We start from the raw sequence: 22,758 nt of genomic DNA, 5'->3' as shown, positions 1-22,758 counted from the left end.
CTTGGCATTCTTTGATCATTTGTTTATTCTAATGAGGAGCTTTGTTTTGGGAATATAATTGAAATTGGTTTCACATCTCTTGTTTTACTTTTACATTCACTTTTGGCTTTTTAATTGGGCTTTAAATGGGCTACTTCTCATTTAGTCACAGGTGATGGCACTAACAAAACAAAACAGAAATATAAAATACCATTTCCCAGGGAAAAACTAGAACGTAAATCATCGAAAGAACACTATTTAAATCACTTCAATCTTATTTGCTAAGTTTAATATTTAATAGTTAAGTTGCAATATTTGAATTCTTACAATAGTTACGTTTTAAATTTACTGAAAAGTACCTTCTAGACATTGTATTCCCATAATTTGGACTTCAAAAATAAAATAGTTTTCTTTAGAAATTGGTTATATTGTTCTGAATAATAATATAGAAGCACAGACATAAAAAGCTTTGAAATATTAGGTAAATAATAACATTTGTTATGCAGGCATCTGCCCACATTTACAAATACAAGGCATGTTTCAACTTCCTTAGCTATCTATCTCCTCTCCCAATTTCAGATTTCAGTCAGTCTGTTGCCGTATTCCTCCCAGTGCCGATAAGACGCAAATGCCGAGGTTTGCAAGGGCGGTGGGAGTGGCAGAGTGCAGTACATTGGTGAAATTCAAAAATTTTCCTTACTGGTTCCATGAATGTGGCTTGGGGGGAGGGTCATGTGACTGGGTGGGCATGGCCATTTAAATTTTTTTTTTAGTATTTTTAACTACCAGTTCTCCTCTTCTCTCTTTTAAAAAATCCGACAATCAGCTGTGACAATCAGCTATGCCCGTGTTGAAACATTTTCTTTACTTTTAAAAGCATTTTGCTACCTATTTGCTGGAACTGGTAGTGAAATGCTTTAAAAAAGTTTTTTAAAAGGTTCTGACAATCCCACGGCACAGCTGATCGTTAGAACTTTTAAAAGCATTTTTTACTACAGGTTTAGGCAAACTGTTAGCGTTTTTACTACCAGTCCGGGAGAACTAGTCCGAACCAGTACCATTTCACCCCTAGTGTAGTGAGGTCAAAAGAGCAGAAATGTTGGTGAGAGAGAAGGGATGAGTTGCAGCAGAAATGTGCTTAATAGGGTAGGAGAAGTGTGAAAGCCTTGCCTAATTACAGCACAGTCCTGGCTTAGTGACAGCAACAGGGACTACCAAAACTGTTGTCACTAATGCTATTTTTCCTAATTACTGCATCACTTAAGAGAGGGAAATTCCAGTCTCAATTGGGTTACAAAATGAGTACTACGTGCATTTTTTTTCAGTAATTTTAAAATCTAAATTACATTTTCTTTTTTCATTCTGGTTTGTCGCTGTTGCTCTTGGTACCCTGTTGGGAGTCTTTTATGATTGAGTTTATTTTTAATAAATAAATAAATAAATGTTTCTTGATTATCATCTTGTAATATTTATTAATCAATCCAGAATTCACATTTGGATTAACTTTCCTAAACCACTTAAAAAGACCCTTAGGACTTAGATTTAGCGAATAATAATTGAGTATATTATCTTCGAATAAACAAAAAGCAAAAGGATGAAAAGGGATTACGGAACTTAGGTTCAAAAGTGCTCATGCGTTGTCATCTCCCAGTATTTCTGACACCTTTTAAAATATTTCCTTCTTAAAATATGTATTCCAATGAATTTAATGAATAAAAGTTCATATTTCTATCAAACTGACAATCCTGTGTAAAGAAGTATTATTATGTATCTAGCCACCCAATTAAAAATATATAACCAAGGTAAAAAAACAACAGGTAATATAGTTGAGAATGTATGAATCCATTCAATATAAATAGAGGCCGAGGGAGGTTAATCTCTTCAGATTTGAAAGAAAGAAACTAGGAAAGAATATACGATAACATATGATAATTAATTTTTCTTTAACATAAGAGTAAGGATAGGCAGCTATGACCCTCAAGCATCTTTTTAGTAGCTGCCATAATATCATATATTGAAAATGCTTAAAACTGATAAAACAACTTATTCCTATTTTAAGACAGGAGATTATTTTAAAAAGCGTAAAAACAATCTTTTAAAAAGTTAAAGTCTCCCCAAAACAAAAAGGAAAAGTGATAAACCCAACCCCTCGCCAAATGTGTTATTTAGTTGTTTCTATTGTCCAGCATTGCTCCATCTATAATAGCCTTTGTTTCTAGAAAAGTGCTGCCTCAAACCATGAAAAGGTTACCCATCTTAAATATAAGAGAAAAGCATTCTCTCTGTAGAGGTCAGTCATATCACACACGTATTCAAGCAGTGTGAGAAACAGTCTATATAGATACTAGTACAAATTCATCCTTTTTATGTCAGGAAGTTTAAGTCAATTGTTATTCCCTGCATACTTAAAAACATTAAGAAAAAAAGGTAAGCAGGCATGCAGAATTCCTTCTTATGCATATCAGATATGGGATTAGACTGTATTTTCACCCAAACTTTTAATATGTGGTTTAATTCATGAAACCACTTGCCACAGGTTCATGAAGAACAGGCTATTCATACCTTTAAATTATTATCCACCTCTATTGTGGGTAATATATATCACATCAAAATAATTGACAAGAAAAGACGGCTTGTTTCTGCATGGTCCATTTCAAGGAGGAAATAAATGTATTAAACTAGATAGGGTTCTGGATTAACTCAGGAAAGAAAATCTGACATTTGTACTATTAAATTAGGGTTCAGTCAGTCAATTAAACAACAAAGCATTAAACACCAGATATCTTTTCTCAAATATCCAATGGAATGTCAATCAAGTAGTTACTTACCATTGTTTTTTGAAATTCTTCAGAGTTTTCGGGATTCACATTAAGACTATGGAATAAAAATATATATTATATAATAAATATTTAGAAGCACATGATCTTGAAATAATGTATCATCCTTCCCCCAGTTTTTTCCCCCTAAAGAGCACTATCTTTAAAAGTTAACATGTGTTAATATTTAACATGTGTGGCAAACAGAACATTCAGAAAATTTGGATGTCTTCAAGACCTATATAAATAATAGACTTCAAATCCTTATTATCAGACCATATGTGAGCTCAAGAAAATGACCATACATGGTAATAATGTTCTACTATTCTGGTTACAAAACAAACACAAACACACCAAAGTAAGAAGCAGTAAACTATACATTATATACAAATACTATACATCAAAGGAAACTATTTAGCTGTAGCATTTTAAAATGTCTATTAATGTAAACACAGATACTAAGAGTGGGTAAGTTGAGAGTTGGCTGACCCTATTCCAACTTTAATGACACTAAAACACATTGATTCCTATAGGCCAGTGATGGCTAACTTTTTCCGAACCAAGTGCCCAAAGCACCCAAAACCCAAAATGCAATGGTGCATGGTCTGTATATATGCCCTGCGTCCCCATACATTCACATGTGGTACCCATGCATGCGGCCCCTCAATGCATACCCACGCACCTCCCAGGCATGCATTTGGCATCTGCATACACACCCTGCATGTGCCCAACACCTTACGCATACACACACACACAAAATTAAGACATTTGATTTTTCCTAAACATTTTTTTAATGTTTGAAGTAGCAAAAGAACATTTCAAAACATAAGCTATCAATGCAGAGTATAAAATGCAAGTCAAACCACTTCTTTGTATTGCCATAATACAGAACATTGAACATTGAATAATATTTAATATATTAAAAAATTACTGATCTGATTTTGCACTAGTGGGAAAAATGTGTATTTTCAAAATTAAGCTAACTGTTCCTCCATTTAGTTCCTTATTCAAGGTCTTTCAATTACTATTCATTTTTACAATATATTTCACTATAATCAACATCATCATCATCATCATCATCATCATATACTTTTAAAAGGCTAAAAATCATAAAAATTATAAAAATTTTATAATTATAAAATTAAATCCCTTTTAAAGAAAATAGATCTTAAAAGTTTGTACTGTTTTTGACTTTTCAATATTTATACATGAATATGCACTAATTTTCAATGTAATAGTATGTATGTGATAGTTTGATTTTAAATGCTTAGTTTTTAAGAATTTTTAAATTAATTATTCTATTAATTGGCTTAGAAATGTTTTATATATGGTATCTTTTAATCAAAATGTTGTAAGCCGCCCCGAGTCCACGGAGAGGGGCGGCATATAAATCCAATAAATAAATAAATAAAAATAAATAAATACATATATATATCTGACAGGTGTTCTACACAGTTGTTCAATTGGGTTCTCTTTAGCTATATTGTTAAATTGGGTTCGGTTCCTCTGTTTGGATTCCATTCACTACAAAATCTCTAAATATTTGATTTTGTTTATAAATCAGATAACCTTTTGTTATATCTATTCTAAAACTAGGTTTTTGGAGTCTTGTTGCTACTTTTTCCAATACATTAAATAGTCTTCTCAGCTTTCGAGAGGAGCGTAGCCAAGCGCCATTGTGACATAGAGTTCCCTGTGCTCCAGAGGGGAATCCCGAATCCCTGTCACCTGGGAACGTGGTTCAACCGGAACCAGGTCGGAGCTGCCCTAGAGGGGCAGTGAAGAAGAGCATACCCCAGAGACAACTGACCTAGGGCCCTCAACTGGTGGCAGTAGAAATCGGCTTGCAAAAGCTGTCTAAGCCGCGGTGGCTGAAAAATGCAAAGATCAATTGTTTCTGAAGTCATCTGGGAAGAGGAACTAAGGACAAGTGCAGGAGAGACAAAGAAGGAGATTAAAAGTTGTGCTGTGAGTTTGCCGTATTGAAGATTGGGACTTTTGTTTTTTTCTAATCTTAATGGGAACAAAAGGATAGACCAAAAAAAAGACAAAGCAGCCATCTAATATTGAATGTCACAGTGGAAAAACTTTTTAAGAAGGCTGTAAAAGCTCAACCGTTGATAACCTTTAATTGGGATTATTGATTTAACTTTGACGTAAATATCTGCTTTGATAAAATAAACTGACAAATATAATATAAAAATTAAGAGAAAATAGACATGTGGAACTGATGGGAGGGGTCATCTGCTGGTTGCAGGAATTATTGCTGTGGAAGAGTTTTTTTGGAGATTTGTTGGCCTTGGATCTTTAAAAAAGACTTATCTGTTGGAGTTGTAAACTTGGAATTAACTTCTATTTACTTGAAACTTGAAAGTTGGGGGGGGAGAGAAAGCTGAAAGAGGATTACTTCATATTATAAACTGGTGAATGCTAGATTTGGCAATATGGCATTAGAAGCTGAGGATCTTACAGCATCTATTAAGGCCTACTCTGCAGACTTAGAGATCCTTTTGGACTATGCAAAAAAAAAATGGAAAAACTGTTGAGAAAGCTCTTGAATGCAGCAAATATTTTGAAAATATGATTGTAAGGAGCAAAAAACAAGAAAATAAAGGGGACTTGAAACAAAAAGAGGAGCAGGTGGAGGAGGAGAAAAATGATAATGATAAAAGGGAAGAAGACTTTGAAGATGGCCAGACTAATGATTACTGTGACATTATGATTATACTGACTTTTATGATTATTACACTGGGATTTACAGTGGAGAAAAAGAATAATGCGAGGATAAGAGGTGGGCTGCTAAAGTAGAATGGTGACGTGTGCTCACCCTTGTGGTTCTGAGTGATAGCGGAGTCCAGCGCAATTATGCTACTGCACCTGGGCAGGTAGCAAAATCTTACATCATTTTAGTTGATCAAGGAAGATTTGGTCCATTAATCTTCAGAATATAGGTGTCCATTTCACTTCAAACAATGCTAGAGGCTGTCTCATTAATTAGTAGGTTCTTCTTCACTAAAGATCTTCAAGCTGAGGCTGGACAAACATTTGTCTGATATGCTTTAGTAGAACTTTTAAGAAGGAGAAAGATTGACTAGATGACCTGAGAAATCTCCCAACTATTTGTAATGCATATCTATAAATTATAAGCAACATTGGAACGGAACCAAAGTAGAAATGATAGAACCTCTCTAAACAACAATGAAAATAAAAGAGAAAAAACAGGAAAAACATCAGAAAATATAAAGACCTGCAAATAGTAGAGGAATAACTGTAGCAAAAAAAAAAGCAAAAATACTACCAATAGTAATGTGCCTTGGGTTCAATCCCAAAACATCTGAATACCATTAGTATTGACAAAATACATTTAACAATATATTTAACATCAACAAATAGCAACAACTGTCTAACCCGGGTCTCTGGAAAGGACTTCTTAGATAAAAATGTGAAATCCAATCTAAACAACTAGTTGATTATGTGACCAACATAATCTAATTAGACACTTCATTGAGACACCTATCTATTCACATTCTCAAACCTGGCATTCAATCATGCTAGTAATAACCTGTCGCCTTTAACTACTGAACTATTTGTTACCCTGTGTCCAGTGCCTAAGAGCTTGTTAATTATCCAAATTTCTCTTTCTCTAGGTCTTGTTAATTACCTGTCTCCTGTCTCAGAGGACCTTGTTAATAACTTATACAGTTCCTCTAAAGAGGGCCTAACAACACATTAAAATTAAAGATGCTTTTGTTTTAACACCTGTCAAGTGCTGTAAATTGAGAAATTTTCACGTTAGTATATTAGTCTACTGTAGTGTAGCATAAAAACAAACATTTTTTAATAAAATTGTTGCACAAAGAATTGTCTATATCCTGGAAAACCAATATTTTAGTTGACATTTGTTCTTAAATACTGTATGTTCAAGTGCACAGGACTACTATGAGAGCTACACATTAACGCCTGGACATCTACTATGATGAATAGTGCTATTAGCCTACTGTAATGAAGGTGATCAAGGAACCTTTAAAAGAGAAAACTTTGGGATTACAAAACATTAACTGTATTGTTGTTAACAGACAATATGACCTCATGTAGGTTTTTTAAAGAATTAGTCATTCAAGCTATAGATTCTATATCAATGTGTACAAAAAGTCAATTAAGCGATTACTTCCTACGAAGACTTTCTTTAAGGGAGGTGTAGAAAAAAATATCAATAGCAGTAAAGTGACTTCAGTATATATAATATATTATTCTGCAAACAGATATGCAATTTTATTTTAAGTCAATCTGGAAATTTAATTTTTGAATTTTTTTGACTTACAGTCATTTGTTTAAAGACCATCTGAAGTTGTAACTTACACAATTTATCATTGTTTTTCACACTTACAAGCATTACAGCATTTCTATGGTCATGTGACGCTTGGCAAGTGGCATGTATTTATAACAACTGGGGTATCCTGGAATCATGTGATCACCCTTTATAAGCTTCCGACAAAGTCAATGGGGAAGCCAGGTTCACATAACAATTGTGTTACTAACTTAACAATTACAGAGATTCACTTAACAACTGTGGCAAAAAAGCTTGTAAAATGGACAAACCTCACTGTCTTGCTTAATGACAGAAATTTTGGACTCAATTGAAGTTGTAAGTCAAGGACTACCTGTATACTAACTACAGTGAAAAATGCCAAGTTTACCGTGGAGATAACAGAATATGGCATAGATTATATACTAATTTTATGGTTCTCGGTGCATTTCTAAGCTTTACTTAAAGTGCTTTTAAGAAAAAAATAAGGTCCTATACTATTTGACACCAGGTACCTAAAGGACATATTGGTCTATAATGGTTGTGCAATGCTTCAAAATCACTTTCAAAAGTGAGATGTCTTCTAAGGAAACAAATGCATTTCAATCATTTAAAAAACACTTGAACATGTAAGTGGGTTTCCCAAACACAGATACTTGTGTTCAGCTGCATAGAGATATTCAGCCTTTCAATAATGAATACACTGAAGCTTTGCTTGACCAAGGGGTCCTTGATTCTTTGTTAGGTAATCCTGAATTTTAAGTCTACATTGGCTTTTGTGCAATAGAATGGCAAAACTGTTTGTTACGGACATAATTGTTCCACAATACCCATCTAAGCTAGTTCTTTCACAGCACTGAAGTATCAATCCAAGACTGCAATTTGTACTTTTTTAAATTAAATAATGTCCTCCTTGAACAAAGACAACAAATACAGTATATTACAATTAAAAAATATAAACTTCAATACATCTATGGAACTTACCTAGATAGCAGCATAGTTTTTGGCTTGAAGTTTGTAGCAAAGGGATTAGTGGAATTAAAATCAAAGCTGCCCTGATGACTTTCAGCAAAAGGACAAGGTGATTTCAAATCAGAAGAGCCTTCTGATCCTCCATTACTAAGTCTATCTGATCGTTTGCCTTCTTTTTTTCCAGTCACTCTTTCAAAGAGACTAACCTTCTCCTTTTTCTCTTTCTTATTCTCTTTTTTAATTTCAGGCGGTTTCGAAAATAAGCCCATATTTTGTTCCCATGATAAAGGGTTTTCATCAAATGGATTCTTCTGTCTTGGCAAGGTAGCAAACTTTTGAGGCAATGAAGCACTCACATTTGTAAAAGGATCGTTTTGAGCTACAAAAGCTGAGTCACTGTCATCACCTGTGTTGTCCAATTGGCTCACTTTGGTGGTATCTGCACTTAAGGTCCGTCTGTGTGGAGATTTTAGATTTCCTGAAAACAATGTTATTAGTATGCAATTGGACTCAAGTGTATACATAGAATGAATACATGTACTAAATTTTATACAGCTATTTGCAATAATTTACAAAATAGTTTATTTCAACAGCTATTGTTTTACAAATATAGACTATAAAAATGATTAGCTTTGGCCAATGAAGACCAACAATTTCAACAAGCCTATAACTATATAACAAATGATCCTACTACAATATTATGCTTGTGTTATGTTCACTGTAGTCACCTGAAGAATTTCTAAGAATAACAGAAATGCAGTAATATGTTAAAAATGTTTCTATATAGAGAGTGACTATAATGATTATGGGGTGGACTAAACTACTGCCATTTATTTTGGCAGTTTGTAGCCTACCTTTACACCCAAAAACTACTTCATTACTTCATTGGGGAAAGTCAATATTAACTAACTAATAGGCTTAGCACTTAGTATTTTGTTTACCCAGGTCTTTCCAGCTGATTCATATGTTTAAAATTTTGCCATTTTTTCACTGTTATTGTTTTGGTATTTTAATAACATGTGTGATCCAATTTGAAAATTTCTAGTTTAAGGATGGTGTATGATATGGATATACACAGTATGAAAAACAGATTTTGTTTCAAACTTGGAACAAAACAGTCAAAATAGAAACATTCCAGCTGAGTTGACTACGTTCCACTAGGAACATATCAACTATTTAGAAGATTTAATCAAAGAAAGCAATAGAAATTCAGCAGAACTGCCTTGCTCTTTGTTTTCCTCCAAGGGCCATAAGAGTAGTTGAAATATTAACTCATGCTGATTGCTATCTGCCATCCAACCTGCTGCAAAATTGGCGACAATTTAATTTAAACATTAAAAAATTCCTATAAAAATTCTTTTAGTATCTGAAGAATAAATTTAAACAACCACCAACAAAAATCAGCTTCAAGCACAAGTTTTTTTTCTATTATTGACAAAATCAAATACAAGTTTTTCATAAATCCAGGAAAAAAAATTATATGTTGTAGGAACAAAGTGCTTCTCCTAATTCTTGCATGAGTAAGTATAAAGCAAAAGAACATAGGTACATCCAGTAATACAACTAAACTCTAGAAGTCATTAAAAGTTGTATTGAAATGTGTTCTAAAGTACAGATCACAACATCACAGAGTGCGCACAAAGATAATAAATCAAAATAGGACAAGTATTTTCAGCTTTAAATGAAAATACTTGTCCTATTTTGATTTGTTATCTTTGTATGTAACTATGTATCTTAATGTCAATTGGATTCAAGACTATGCACATTCTGCAACACTCCCCCCAAAAGCTCAATAAATCAGTCCCACCTGCTGCAACATCTGGGAAAAGTCAACTGCAAGAAAACATGTCCCATCACAGAATACAGAACAGCACAAAACACTCAAAACAGTAAAGGTTTATTTCAAGCTTGAAACAAAACTCTCGTTTCTATCATGGAAGATGCGGAATGTATGGTTCAAGATAAAAACATTTGAAACTTGGAACTTTGGACTTTTGTATACACCAAATATATTTTCAAAACAAATTACAGTGAAATGAAACTGAGTATAGTAATAAGTAATAATGTGGGGGGAAATTAAACTTATTAAAATAAATTATTGATGAAACATTCTATTCTTCATTTGATTTCCATTGTGTATCTCCAATTCTTAGCAACTATTTTTCTTGGGAATAAAAGCATAAAGATACATGGGGTTTGGAACAATTCTACTAGAAGGCCTTTTCAAATAGAGTTTGCCTCTGAAGAAATCTGTACTTACCACTTTCATCCTCAGAACCAACAGACTCAAGCTGACATCTGAAGAGGTAAGAGTTGCCAATTGTTCCCGGTTTATTTTTTTCTGATGTTATCTGAGGTCCAGTTAGATCAGACATTGAGTGAGCCAAGGAGAGTCGCTGAGGTCCCAAAAGAAAAGGCTTTTTTGGCTTCGATTTTAATTGCAATTCATTGAGGGATGTTATATTGTTACTTTCTGGGGTATGAGTACTTGGAATGATTGCAGAAGATGTATCCAAAAGTGTCCCGTCTGTTTTACGACCCTTCATTTTGTCCTTTAATTTAGCAAAAGGAGATTTGGTTTTGTCCTTATTTGACAAGTCAAACATGCTTGCTGTCATGTTGTTTCTCATAAACTGAATGTTAACTTTTATCTCTCCTCTGTCTTTAGTTCGTTTTCCTTGCTTAGATTCAAGAGGAAACCATCTTAAAGAAAAGATAGTATGCTGTTAGTTGCATAAGCATGCCTCAGAATCATATGATGCTATTTCAGCTATACAGGACTTAGGTAATATTTCAAAAAGTAAATCTAGATCTAGACACAAGAACAGTTTTTTCCCGAATGCCATCACTCTACTAAACAAATAATTCCCTCAACACTGTCAAACCTTTTACTAAATCTGCACTTCTATTTCTACTAGTTTTTCTCATCATTCCTATCATCCATTTCCTCCCACTTAGGACTATATGACTGTAACTTGTTGCTTGTATCCTAAGATTTTTATTAATATTGATTGTTCCTTCATTGCTTATTTGACCCCTATGACAATCATTAAGTGTTGTACCACATGATTCTTGACAAATGTATCTTTTTCTTTTATGTATGCTGAGAGCATATGCACCTTGTGTGTCCAATCACACTTGGCCAATAAAATTCTATTCTATTGTATTCTATATCAGGGAGGTCACTTTACAATTTTAAATGTAGTTATTTCAAAAAGTATTCTTTGGTCAAATTTTAGAACAAATGTGTTAGAATAGAAGTGCCTAATTTAATCAGAATCATGTTTAATACAGCAATATTAATTGAACGTCAAAAAATTATAGCAATTAAAAGTATATTAAAATGAGTTTCAAAGCTGAAACACAAGTAGACAAATCAAATGTCATTTGGAAGATTTAAAATAAACATTTACATACAATTTTCTTAAAATTGACAGTGATGATCTAAAGCAGAGGTCTTCAAACTTGGCAATTTTTAAGATTTGTAGATTTCAACTCCCAAAATTCTATAGCCAGCATAGCTGGCTGGAGAATTCTGGATATTGAAGTCCACAAGTCTTAAAAGTTGCCATGTTTGGGAGCCCCTGATCTAAAGGGAATCCTGTTAGTAAGGTGGAGATAACATTAAAAAATAGGCTGTCTCAAGGTAGACAATTTAATGATTACTAAAGTTGGGCAACAGAGAAGGCCCATCATTCTTGATTACTTAGTAAACGTGCTTTGAACAGGGCTCAGAAAAATACCAGCAACCAACGCAGTTCATACAATATGAGCCTCATATGTTTTAATCATTTTGTTCCTGCCATCACACAATTTTTAAGTCAGGGCTTCCTGTACCTAATTCAAGATCAGATCCCATAAATTTCATATATATGTTCTTATTCAATATTCAGTTAGATATAGTAATTTCCACTATTTATATAATTCATAGTAATAAACTTAAAATATTATTCCTATATTTTATTTGGGGAATAGAGTAACGGAAAGAGTAACAACCCAAAATGATGTTTAGTTGATAAAATACTTGAAAGAAGTTTATAGATTTAATCACTACAATAATAGCTTTCGTGAAAGTATGAAAAAACCCTTATGTTGAATGACAATGTTGAGACTGAATATATTATCCACATCTTTTATAAATTACACTATAGTATTACAAATAATAACTAGTTTAATAAGTAAATTTGACATATAATCTTGAATGATTTTAAGCAGAGACAGACAGGCTATACCAGTGAGGGCGAACCTTTTTTGGTTTGCATGCCAAAAGGGTGTATGTGCGCACTAGCTTTTTCAAATTTCTGGTTTGCCCATTAGGTCGTTTTTCACACTTCCCTGAAACCTCCAGAGGGCGAAACAGCCTTTCCAAGGCCAAAATAAGCTGGCATGCGTATTGGAGTTGACATAGGGCAACGCCTCGCATGCTCTCTGATATGGCTCTGCATGGCACCTGTGGCACACATGCCATAGGTTCGCCATCACTGGGCGATACTATCTCTTTCCTAACTACTTGACAGGTTTTTATTCTAATTTTCAGTATCCTATTTAATTTCAGTATTCTTATTACTATGTCAGATTTTCATTCTTTCAATATAAGTCAAGTCAAAAGAATGCAATGTTTGGATATGCTGAGCTTTTTCACAGTTCTTAAGTTGTGGTTGTTCTCTTTTCTCCTTGAGCAGGGATGAAAACACACCCAAATAAGTTTGGAGGTTGCAGGTACATTTATGGAAAAAGTATGTCACTGGATGGCATGGGACTGAATTTCCTTTGGATTTATTAAGTAGGGGAATCAAAAAGTGACATCCCAATGCCATCAAAAATTGGCAAAACTACAGATTTGCTTCCTAGAGCCTGCACCATCATCACCCTTATTTATGAATAGGAGAAAAATCACACCGCCAAAACCTGGTTGTTTTACTATTGAATTTTAAAGGGGAATGAAATGCATAGTTTGCTTATTGCTGTGTTTATTCCTATTTCCAGGGTCCTTCTCAATATTTTTTTCCTATTAAAAGAAAAAGATTCCTCAATATGTAGAGGGAATCCCAAAATATGTAATATAAAATGAAAATAACCTGAGTATCATTTGTTTCCAATATGCTGCTATAGAATCATAGAGGTGGAAGGGACCTCATAGGTCTTCTAGTTCAACCCCCTGCTCATACCTCCTGCTTATACCAGCAACCAGTCAAATGGTTGCCCAATCTATTCTTGAAAACCTCCAATGATGGAGCACTCACAATCCCAGGAAGCAAGCTAATATTTGACTGGTTTCACACGACATGCTGAATCTTAATTCATTGTTTACAATACATTAAGCCAAAATCAAACACTATTAAATTTAGCACTCTTATCTCTATTTTGAAATCAAACTTTTAATATTGTAATCATTTTTATGGTATCTTGAATTAAAGCCAGAGAAATAAATTAAAACAAAATTATTTTAAAACTGGCGCATACATAGTCTACACACCATTTCTTTCTATAATCTAGTTGGTATATTTCACATTTACTACAGCAAGCACGTTTTCTTTGAAGGAAAACTCAAAAGAGATGTCTTGCTATAAAAGGGTGATAGGTTATGAATGTTTAGTTCTCTTTGGACAGTCAAAATCCAGAGTGCTTGCCTTATAAACATACAGATGAATTCATGTCCCACCAGTGACGGGCTACCAAAATTTTTACTACCACACTGTGGGCGTGGCTTATGCAGGACGCTCTGCATTTTCTTTCAACATCTTTCAGTGCAAATTAGGTACTCTGGGGTGAAGCTCCATTTTTGCTATCTCACTACATGTACCCTCCGGTCCGGGCAGTAGCCCACCCCTGTGTCCCTCTTAAACTCCAATCAAATGGCATCAGTTCCTTTCAGGAACCAAATCTCACATGCAAACTTAGTTTTATGAATGTAGGATTTTGAATATATATAAAATATTAAATATGTACAGGTAATCCTCAACTTGCAACTGATTATTGACCAAAGTTACAACGGACACCTGCAAAAGCTATTTAAAACCTGATTTCAAAGTTACATCGACCGTATGCATGTGATCGCATCTTGGTAGCTATTCAACTTTATGGCTATTTGCAGTATCCGGCAGACGTATGACCATAATTTTTGATCTCTTTCTGCCAGTTCCCAGTTTACTTCACAGTTGCAGTGAACATTTATTACTTCTAGCAACACAAACCCAGAGTATATAACAGAATAATGGTGCCTAAGCCAAATAAAATGCAAATTATAGATATGATGTTTTTAGAAAATAATGATAACCATAAAGATAAAAAAAAAACCTCCCCCGCAAAACCTCCATGCATTTATGCTAAGGTGGAGTAGCCCAATACAGTGATACCTCTACTTAAGAACTTAATTCATTGCATGACCAGGTTCTTAAGTAGAAACGTTTGTAAGCAGAAGCAATTTTCCCCATAGGAATCGATATAAAAGCAAATAATGCGTGCAACCCATTAGGAAAGAAATAAAAGTTCGGAATTTCGGTGGGAGGAGGAGGAGGAGGAAGGAGGAGGATAGTCGCTGCCCAGAGCGAAGGGAGCGTTTCTTTTCTCTGTGCACTGGCAGAGGTTTATTCCCTCTCCAAGTGCCCAGAGAAAGGAAAATGCTTTATTCGCTCTGGACTGCCTAAGCCTCCTTAAGCACCACCGAAAGGCTGCTCTGGCAGCCCAGAAAAGACTGAGGTGGCCGGGATTAAAGGAGGAAGTGCAGGAAACTGGCCGGGACTTTGTGCCGCCCTCAAATTTCCTGAAAAAATTTTCCGAGCTCGGGTTCTTAAGTAGAAAATGGTTCTTAAGAAGAGGTTAAAAAATCTTGAATACCCGGTTCTTATCTAGAAAAGTTCTTAAGTAGAGGTGTTCTTAAGTTGAGGTACCACTTTACTTGCGTTGGAAATGCAGAAAGGCAGCTTCCACTGTTTTAATATATACAGGCAGCCCTTAATTTCTAACAGCAATTGTGAGTGGAATTTTCATCAGTAAGCAGTGTGGTCATTCAATTAATCCCATGGTTGTTAGACAAGGCAACTTTCTGAAACTTCCCACAACCAAGTCAGTGAGCAAGATGGCTTGCATGCAGGCTGGCAAGCAGAATCTAATATTGTACATATTGGCCGGAAAAACATAGAGACTACACTCCAAAACCAAGTAAGTTTTCTCACTTCAAGAAATTTGGATCTGATGTAGAACTCCAACCCTTACAGTTTGTATGTTCCAAATGTCTACACCGGGTTAACTTAATATCTTAGCCCAATACAACAGATGGAAGAGGAACTCTTTCAAAAAAAAAAAAGGAACAGACTGTATGCTATTTTTTAATTTTTTCTTTCTCTATCTTTTCATCTGTTTCACTTTGTGCTATGAAGTACAACCTTAAAGAATATAGAGTTTTATTTTTAAGAGTGGAGAATATCACAAACCACAGGGAATTGCATGAGAAGGTGATAAATGGCCTTTCTAGCTTCACCAAATGAGTGGGAAAAGTGTTATTATGGAATGCATAGCATAATATAATTTGAAACTATTTAAAAATATAAAAACTGACCATGTGTTAAAGTAAAAATGAAGTGAACAGTTTGTCCTTGGCCAAACACAATAGTGTATATACTGTACAAGAAATACTTTTTACATTCAATGCCATAAACCTACTATATATTGGCATTTTTTTCTGTCTAGAAAAATATATCCTTTCCCATTTATATAATTCCTAAATTAAAAATATGTTTGGATTAGAGGGAAATATATTCATTATATAATAAATATTTACCAAAAAAATTCTTATATTATAATTGGACTACATCTTTAGACTGCAGTCCTATATTTATATTTGAGTTACTTCTACCTGCCTACCTACATACTTTTGACTAACTTAAAATTATCAGAAGGCTGTGCCTTTCTTTACTAGTACCAAAGAAAAGCAACATGTACAAAGAGTAAACTTGGCATAAAATCATTCATATGGTATATTTAACTCCTCTGAATTATTTCGAATCACATAAATATTGAGCATCCCAATGCTAGTAGATTTATGAGGGGGGGTACACAAAACTTAACCATTAGGTTTGATATCTTGAGTGATCATGCTAAATAGATTCTGGCTGTTAATGATGCTTTGTGTATCTGCCACTGCAATTGAACTATGGCATAGATGGCACAGGCAGACAGAAGATCACAAATACTATATTGTTTCTATGTCTTACTGTAGCCATTAACTAAAAGTTGCACAATGCAGTAAATTATGTAAGAGTACATTTCTCATTATTGCCTTCAGAAACTTAGCAAGTTTCCAAATATGTTAAATCCCCGAATTATGATTTTAAATATTTGCTCTTCCCCATTCCCTGGTTATTGTAAAATACTATCTGATCAAGAGTTTGGAAAAGCTTGAAAAAATAATACTTTTTGTGTGATTTTTGTAGGCCTTAATAAAGATACTAATCAGGCATGTCGAACCTAATACAAGTATTGTTCAATACTGTACTGGACTAATCTGGTGTACTTTTTTCATTTTATTGATATACAGGATTAACTAACACAAAAATATTATAAACTTGGCATAAATGCTGTGCACAAAGAAAATAACTTTTAGGTCATAAAACAACAGTTAGGTCATATTCTCTACTTAAAAGGCCAAGATATGAACAAAAGAAGAAATAAATGTACTATGTCTACAAACAAATTTTAACTGGTATTTCGTATCATTAGAATTGACAGTGCTTGACCAAATAACATCACTATCCTTCCTGAATATAAAAAATTCAATACTTCTTATAAAGACATACCGTAATTCTATTTAATTTCTTGTCATGTAATTTCTTGTTATGTAAGATCTGAAGTGAGTATATAAATTCAAAAAATATATCATGTATATTATGCAGTTTACCATTTAATAATCTAATGCCAGTTTGATCTTAATTTTAACTGCAAAATGGTGTGGAATAAGAGAGACAATGCATTGCAATAAGGCTTGCCAAAAATGTTTTAATTGTTAAATGAAGCTATTTAGAAAATATTTGTAAAATATTCTTGTCAGGTTTCCAAGTAATATCCCCACTGAAAGAAAACTCCAAGGTTTGAGTTTCCTCAAAGTTCCATTTTATTAGAGATGCCATATTGGTACATCTGGGAAAACCCGAATCTGAAGTCTTCCAATTTTCCTCACCCAAAAGAAAGTTTAAATCTCTGTCCCAGCACCCACATGTCCATCACCTAGTTCAATCAATGCACTGTCCCAACTGGAGATGCCTCCCTGTCACATCCCTCCAGGTGCAGGGCAGCATGACTTTGACTCTTGAAGAAAAGAATGTTATTGTGACGATATGTTCCCAGTCATACAACCACCCCCCTCCCAGTTTCCTGCAGCACTAAATGTGGCACGTCTGAAGATCCAATGCCCAAGATGGCTTCCAATTCTGTCCTTCCTTAATGTGTAAATATATTCTTCCTAGATAGCAATATTAAAATATATTTATAACATAACTCAAAAATTATTATTATTATTATTATTATTATTATTATTGTTGTTATTATTATTATCATCATTATTATTTATTAGACTTGTATGCCGCCCTTCTCCGAGGGCTCGGGGTGGCTCACAAAATACAGTACAATAATAATATGTGTACAAATCTAATACTGTAGTTAAAATTCTAAACTAAAATCACCTTTTATTTAAAAAACAATTAACTCAATCACACTCACACATAACATTTCATGGTCAGAAAGAAGGAGGGGCATGCTCTAACTGCCCCAGGCCTGGCGACATAGATAGGTTTTAAGGATTTTGCAGAGGGCGAGGAGGGTGGGGACAGTGCGAATCTCTGCAGTATGCTACATTTGGGATAATTAGGCAACATTTGTTTGTTTAGGTGTTTGTTTGTTTGTTTATTTATTTGAATTTGAATCTGAATCTGAATTTGTGTGCTGCCCACTCCCGAAGGACTCATGGTAGAATCTGGTAGACCATACATTTTAGTTCTATCTTAGACATAAAAATAATTGGGGAACCTTGAGCCAGTCTCTTTTTCTCAGACCCAGAAAGGAAGCAATGACAAACCACTTCTGAAAAACCTAGTCAAGAAAAACTGCAGGGACTTTTCTAGGTAATCTCAAAGAACTGGACAAGAGTCAATGAAAGAGTGAAGAATTGTTTCAGAATTTTTTTTCAGAATATTTACCATAATACATTAAACATAAATAAAAATGTTTTAAGATAAAATCTGTGAAACTTCATTCCCAGGGTTTCAATCAATTCAATTTTTTCAATATCCAATAATCTACTTCACTATTGCAGCTGAAATCATAGATACACCTCACTACTTCCCAACTAAATGGCCTTTTAGGAAGATAATTGATACTTGGGGCAAATATATCTAATAAGAAAATGCAAACATTTCAGAAGGAATGCTTTCAAGTGTTGTTTTCCATATTCTGAAAAAATTACAATATAACCCAATTCAATAAAATAAAAGCTGTATGGATGGATCCATTATCTGTAGTAAACTTGTTTAATAGTGTTTATTAAAACACTGCTTCAAAAGCTAGATAGCATAGGCCAGAACTGTCAAACTTCCAGTGCGCGATACATCCATGGCCTGGATGCATCGCACGCTGGCCATGCCCAGGCCCAGTTTAGCAAAGGGGAAAAAAGTCCCGATACATCACGTGGCAATGCCATGATGACGCGAGTTTGACACCCATCGCATAGGAGTTGAAATGGTGGTTTTATTCTGTGATATTTCCATTCAACCAATGAGCTCACTGTGCAATTCTAAGCAGTTACTCTAAGACAAACCTCCCATATAGGATTTTTGTTATGGGCATAAAGCTATCTTGTATTGTTAGAAAAAAATGTGGAAATATAAAGTAAGAGAAGATATAAATGATAATGAAATAAATATCACATCCAAGAATACCGCATTTCATTACCTCCAAGAACATTTTTTCCATATACACACACGTACACACGTTGTACTGTATATGGAATAACAGGACATCATGTAATGTGATTAGAAAAAAGAAGCAACTTATTTCCAAAGATACCGCATATTCTCAGAATCAGCAATGTTACACTGTGGAGAACATCAGTAGAAGTTCATAGGCTCTGATTTCAAACCACACATTTTGCAATCAATAAGTCAGACCAGAAAGTACCATATCTTTCAAATCATCCATCCAAAGTTCTTATTCCCAGATTATTGTATTACTGCTTATCTTCACTATATATTCAACGTAGATCAAGTTACAATATAAGTCGTGATTTACAAGCCTTATTTTCAAAATAAAATAATCCAAAAAACTCATATTGATCTCTCTCTCTCTCTTGTAAAGTTACTACGTAGTGCATAATACACAATTCACGGTCAATCCCAATGAACTGAGAAAAAAACATTTTCATCTACATATGGGCAATGAACTATGACTCTTATGAGCAAAGCTATAAATTCTCATTGGCTTTGATTTTATATTAATTGTACTTATGAGGTAGTTATGTAAACAATTTGTGGAGATTTTAAGATAACCTTTAAAAAAAGGTTGGATAACAGGTGACCTCTGAAGTTGGTACTCAATAACAACCATTAGCCCCAGACAACAAAAACACTGGAAGATTATGGAAGTCAGGGTACAGCTATATCTTCTAAAAACCACAGATTTGTAACACCTGCAAAAGATTACATTTCCAACACAAGACATATAAACATAACACTTACTCTGTTTTCCTTCTCAGTTTGTCCTCAAAAATATCATTTAAATTAATTGCCACTTGTCCCAGAAACTTATCAAGCCCAACAAGAGACCTGTGCATGACTATCAGGTAGAGAACGTATTTTTCAGAGTGCCCTTCCATAATCAATCCAGGCAGTTCAAAGGAAGCTTCTTCTTTCCATATTGGATCGAGGGTCTTCTCCGCCACCGAAGTGGAGTATTTCTCTTTTCCCAATTGTATGATAGTGTAGGTATCATTAGTGCCACTTTTGCCCTTTGGCTTGAGACCTTTGGCCTGAAGGACTGTGACCTGCACATGAGTTGGGAACCACTTTTGAGCCTGCTCGGCCAACATGGTTAACAAAAGTGGAGGTGGGGGGCGATTTTGAGTAACAACGGACACAGAAATAAAATATTGGGTCAGGAGGTATATTTCACAACAGGGAAGCCTGACAGACCCTTTCAGAAAACTAAGCAACTCTCATTTTTTGAAATTCCTTCAGTGACATTAAAGGAAGTGGGCCAGGTTTCTCCAAATGTTAAATTTCCAGCATACGTCTGCAATTCTAGAGAATCAGGGAAGCCTGAGAGATCCTTTCAGAGAACTAAGCAACTCTCATTTTTTGAGATTCCTTCAGTGACATTAAACCAAGTGGGCCAGGTTCCATAACCTAGCTAACCCCTCTCTTCAGATTATTTTTTTCCCAAATATTAAATTTCCAACATACTTCTGCAATCCTAGAGACACTTCTGCTTTTCTCATACTTGTCTACATAGGACAGTATATATTTGATTTTGTCCTCTACCCATCCTATTTTCACTCACACCCAAGGCCGACTGGAGACTAACAGGCTTGATTTATATATATATAAAGACAACTACACCCTCCCTCCCCGCTTTCCCCAGTACAATTTGGCACCTGTCCTGGCTAGCCACCCGTCAAGGTTCCTCTGCATCCTTTCCGGCAAATCCCGCTCGCAAAAGCACCCTACACCTCTTTACAACGCGGGCGGGCAGGAGGATGTCGGGCAAGGGTTTTGGGTCTACCGAAGGCACGGAACCAGCTCTCGCCCAGGTGAACTGGAGCCGCTCCACCGGGGGCTCCTACCAGGCCGCCCTTCCCCGGTAACAGCTTTTCTGGGCGGGGTGGGTGGGATATCTTTCGGATTGGGGGGAAAAAGGATGGGGGGGCAGCAAGAAAAAGGAACGCCTCGAAAAACGAGCGAGTCGCGGCGGCAGCTCAGCAGCGCGGGGGCCCAGCCGCCTCCCTTCCTTCGGCCGACACGCTCCAGCCTCCGAGCCGAGGCCCCACTTCCGCCTTCCCCATGTTGCCTAAACGGGCGCCGCTGAGTGGGAGCGAGGGAACGGCGCCGCCTCTTTCCTCAGGCGGTCAGAGGGCGAAGGGGAGGGTTCAGGCGCTTCCCCTCCCCTGCCCTGCCTCGCCGGCTTCCACAGGGTCCCGAGGGTGGGGATGGCCGGGGAGAAATCCCGAAGGACGGCGTGGGGGGATGGGGCGGTCTCCCTCACAGCTCGCGCTGCTCGGCGGCCTCGCGAGTCCCGCACCTCAGGCCCTGCCCAGGCGGAAGGCGGCAGGACCCTCCGCAGAAGGAGCGCTTCCGAGCTTGCAGGGCATTGGCGGGAGATTGAATTCTGCCTCTTCTTTTTCGTCCTGCTTTGTCGGCGGGATTGCAAATTGCAGTAAAACCTTCAAAGGGCTTGGGATGGACTCGGTTTTAAAGATATTCCTGATTGGTTCGTACAAAGTTGGGGGGGGGGGGTTGGTCTCGGTCGTGCCGGAATATCGAAGACACCCCATAAATATGGGTGAAGTTGTGAATTTGCACAAGGAGGGGGAAAGAATGACAGCGAGCATGGAAAAATCAACTGATGGGGAATAGCATGGAAAATTAAAAAAGAAGGGGGAAAACGAATCAGTGATATATGCTGTGTATCATTAAGTATATCCTACCTTCTCTCTCTCTCTCTCTCTCTCTCTCTCTCTCTCTGTGTGTTTGTGTAACATTTTTGCTGATAATGAAAAGGAAGGAAAACAAGTAAGCCCGATCTATTTTGGGCTTCTTTGCCTTCATCAGGTAGCCACACCCTTACTGGAATTTGAACCTGGGGCTCTGCCTTGTAAGGCAGTGGCCTTAGCCTCTAGGCTACAGGCTCATCTCCTGTATCAGCTGGTATTTGGAATATAAATTTATGTATGTATGTATGTACCGTATGTATGAATGTATGTATGCATGTATGCATGCATGCATGCATGTATGTATGAACCCCAAAATATTTAACTTTTTAACCTTAGATTGTCTACAGTTGACCTCTCCCCTTTTCTAAGAGGTCTGTAAGGGGCATGCATAAGTGTGCCATTGTGCCTACCGTCCCTGTCCTACTATCCTATTGTCTTATTTTATCATTACTTTCTATATTATGTCTATATAAACTGCTATCCAATACTTGATTGACAGATAAATAAATAAATAATAAATAAAATATATACATACACGCTGTATATCGTACTGGATTATTATTGTATACTATTTTATTATTGCTGTTAGCCGCCCTGAGTCTCCGGAGAGGGGCGGCATAAAAATCCAATAAATAATAATAATAATATGACTGTAATGGAACAGTGGACATGATAATGAAACTCAGAAACATCTTCAAAATGATGGATTTTGTTGAAAGGTATTCAAACTTGGTTGAAGTTATAGATACAAAGATGAATATGATTAATTAAAATAAAGTGAAAAAACTGATGGGAAGATGGGACAGGGTTAGAGGCTATATGGTTAGTAGAATTCGAGACCAAGGTATAAAGAATAAACTGGAATCACTCTAATTTGTAAATATTGTAATATTCTTGGTTTTAAAAAATGTAAAAAGTACACCCTCGTTTTGGTGGAGGGGTCTGAACGAACGATGTTGGGTGGTGGTCTTTTATGTAGTGTGTATCTGCCA

The 22,758-nt window shown here is 35.7% G+C and overlaps 1 protein-coding gene across 1 annotated transcript in view; it reads right to left on the bottom strand.

Moving 5' to 3' along the window:
- RAB11FIP2 (RAB11 family interacting protein 2) overlaps positions 1 to 21,369 on the bottom strand; it is a 30,272-nt gene extending 8,903 nt beyond the window's left edge. The window contains exons 1-4 of the mRNA XM_070752627.1: positions 19,797 to 21,369; positions 10,334 to 10,776; positions 8,086 to 8,551; positions 2,808 to 2,853 (exon numbers count right to left, since the gene is read on the bottom strand). Of these exons, the coding sequence (XP_070608728.1) occupies positions 2,808 to 2,853; positions 8,086 to 8,551; positions 10,334 to 10,776; positions 19,797 to 20,146 (1,305 nt within the window). The 5' untranslated portion in view covers positions 20,147 to 21,369. The remainder of the gene's footprint in view (positions 1 to 2,807; positions 2,854 to 8,085; positions 8,552 to 10,333; positions 10,777 to 19,796) is intronic.
- Positions 21,370 to 22,758: the final 1,389 nt, after the last annotated feature.

This window comes from Erythrolamprus reginae, chromosome 5 (genome assembly GCF_031021105.1).
Source record: "Erythrolamprus reginae isolate rEryReg1 chromosome 5, rEryReg1.hap1, whole genome shotgun sequence".
Taxonomy (NCBI): domain Eukaryota; kingdom Metazoa; phylum Chordata; class Lepidosauria; order Squamata; family Dipsadidae; genus Erythrolamprus; species Erythrolamprus reginae.
The sequence above is the reverse complement of the archived record's forward strand: the minus strand, read 5'-3'. Positions and strand labels throughout refer to the sequence as shown.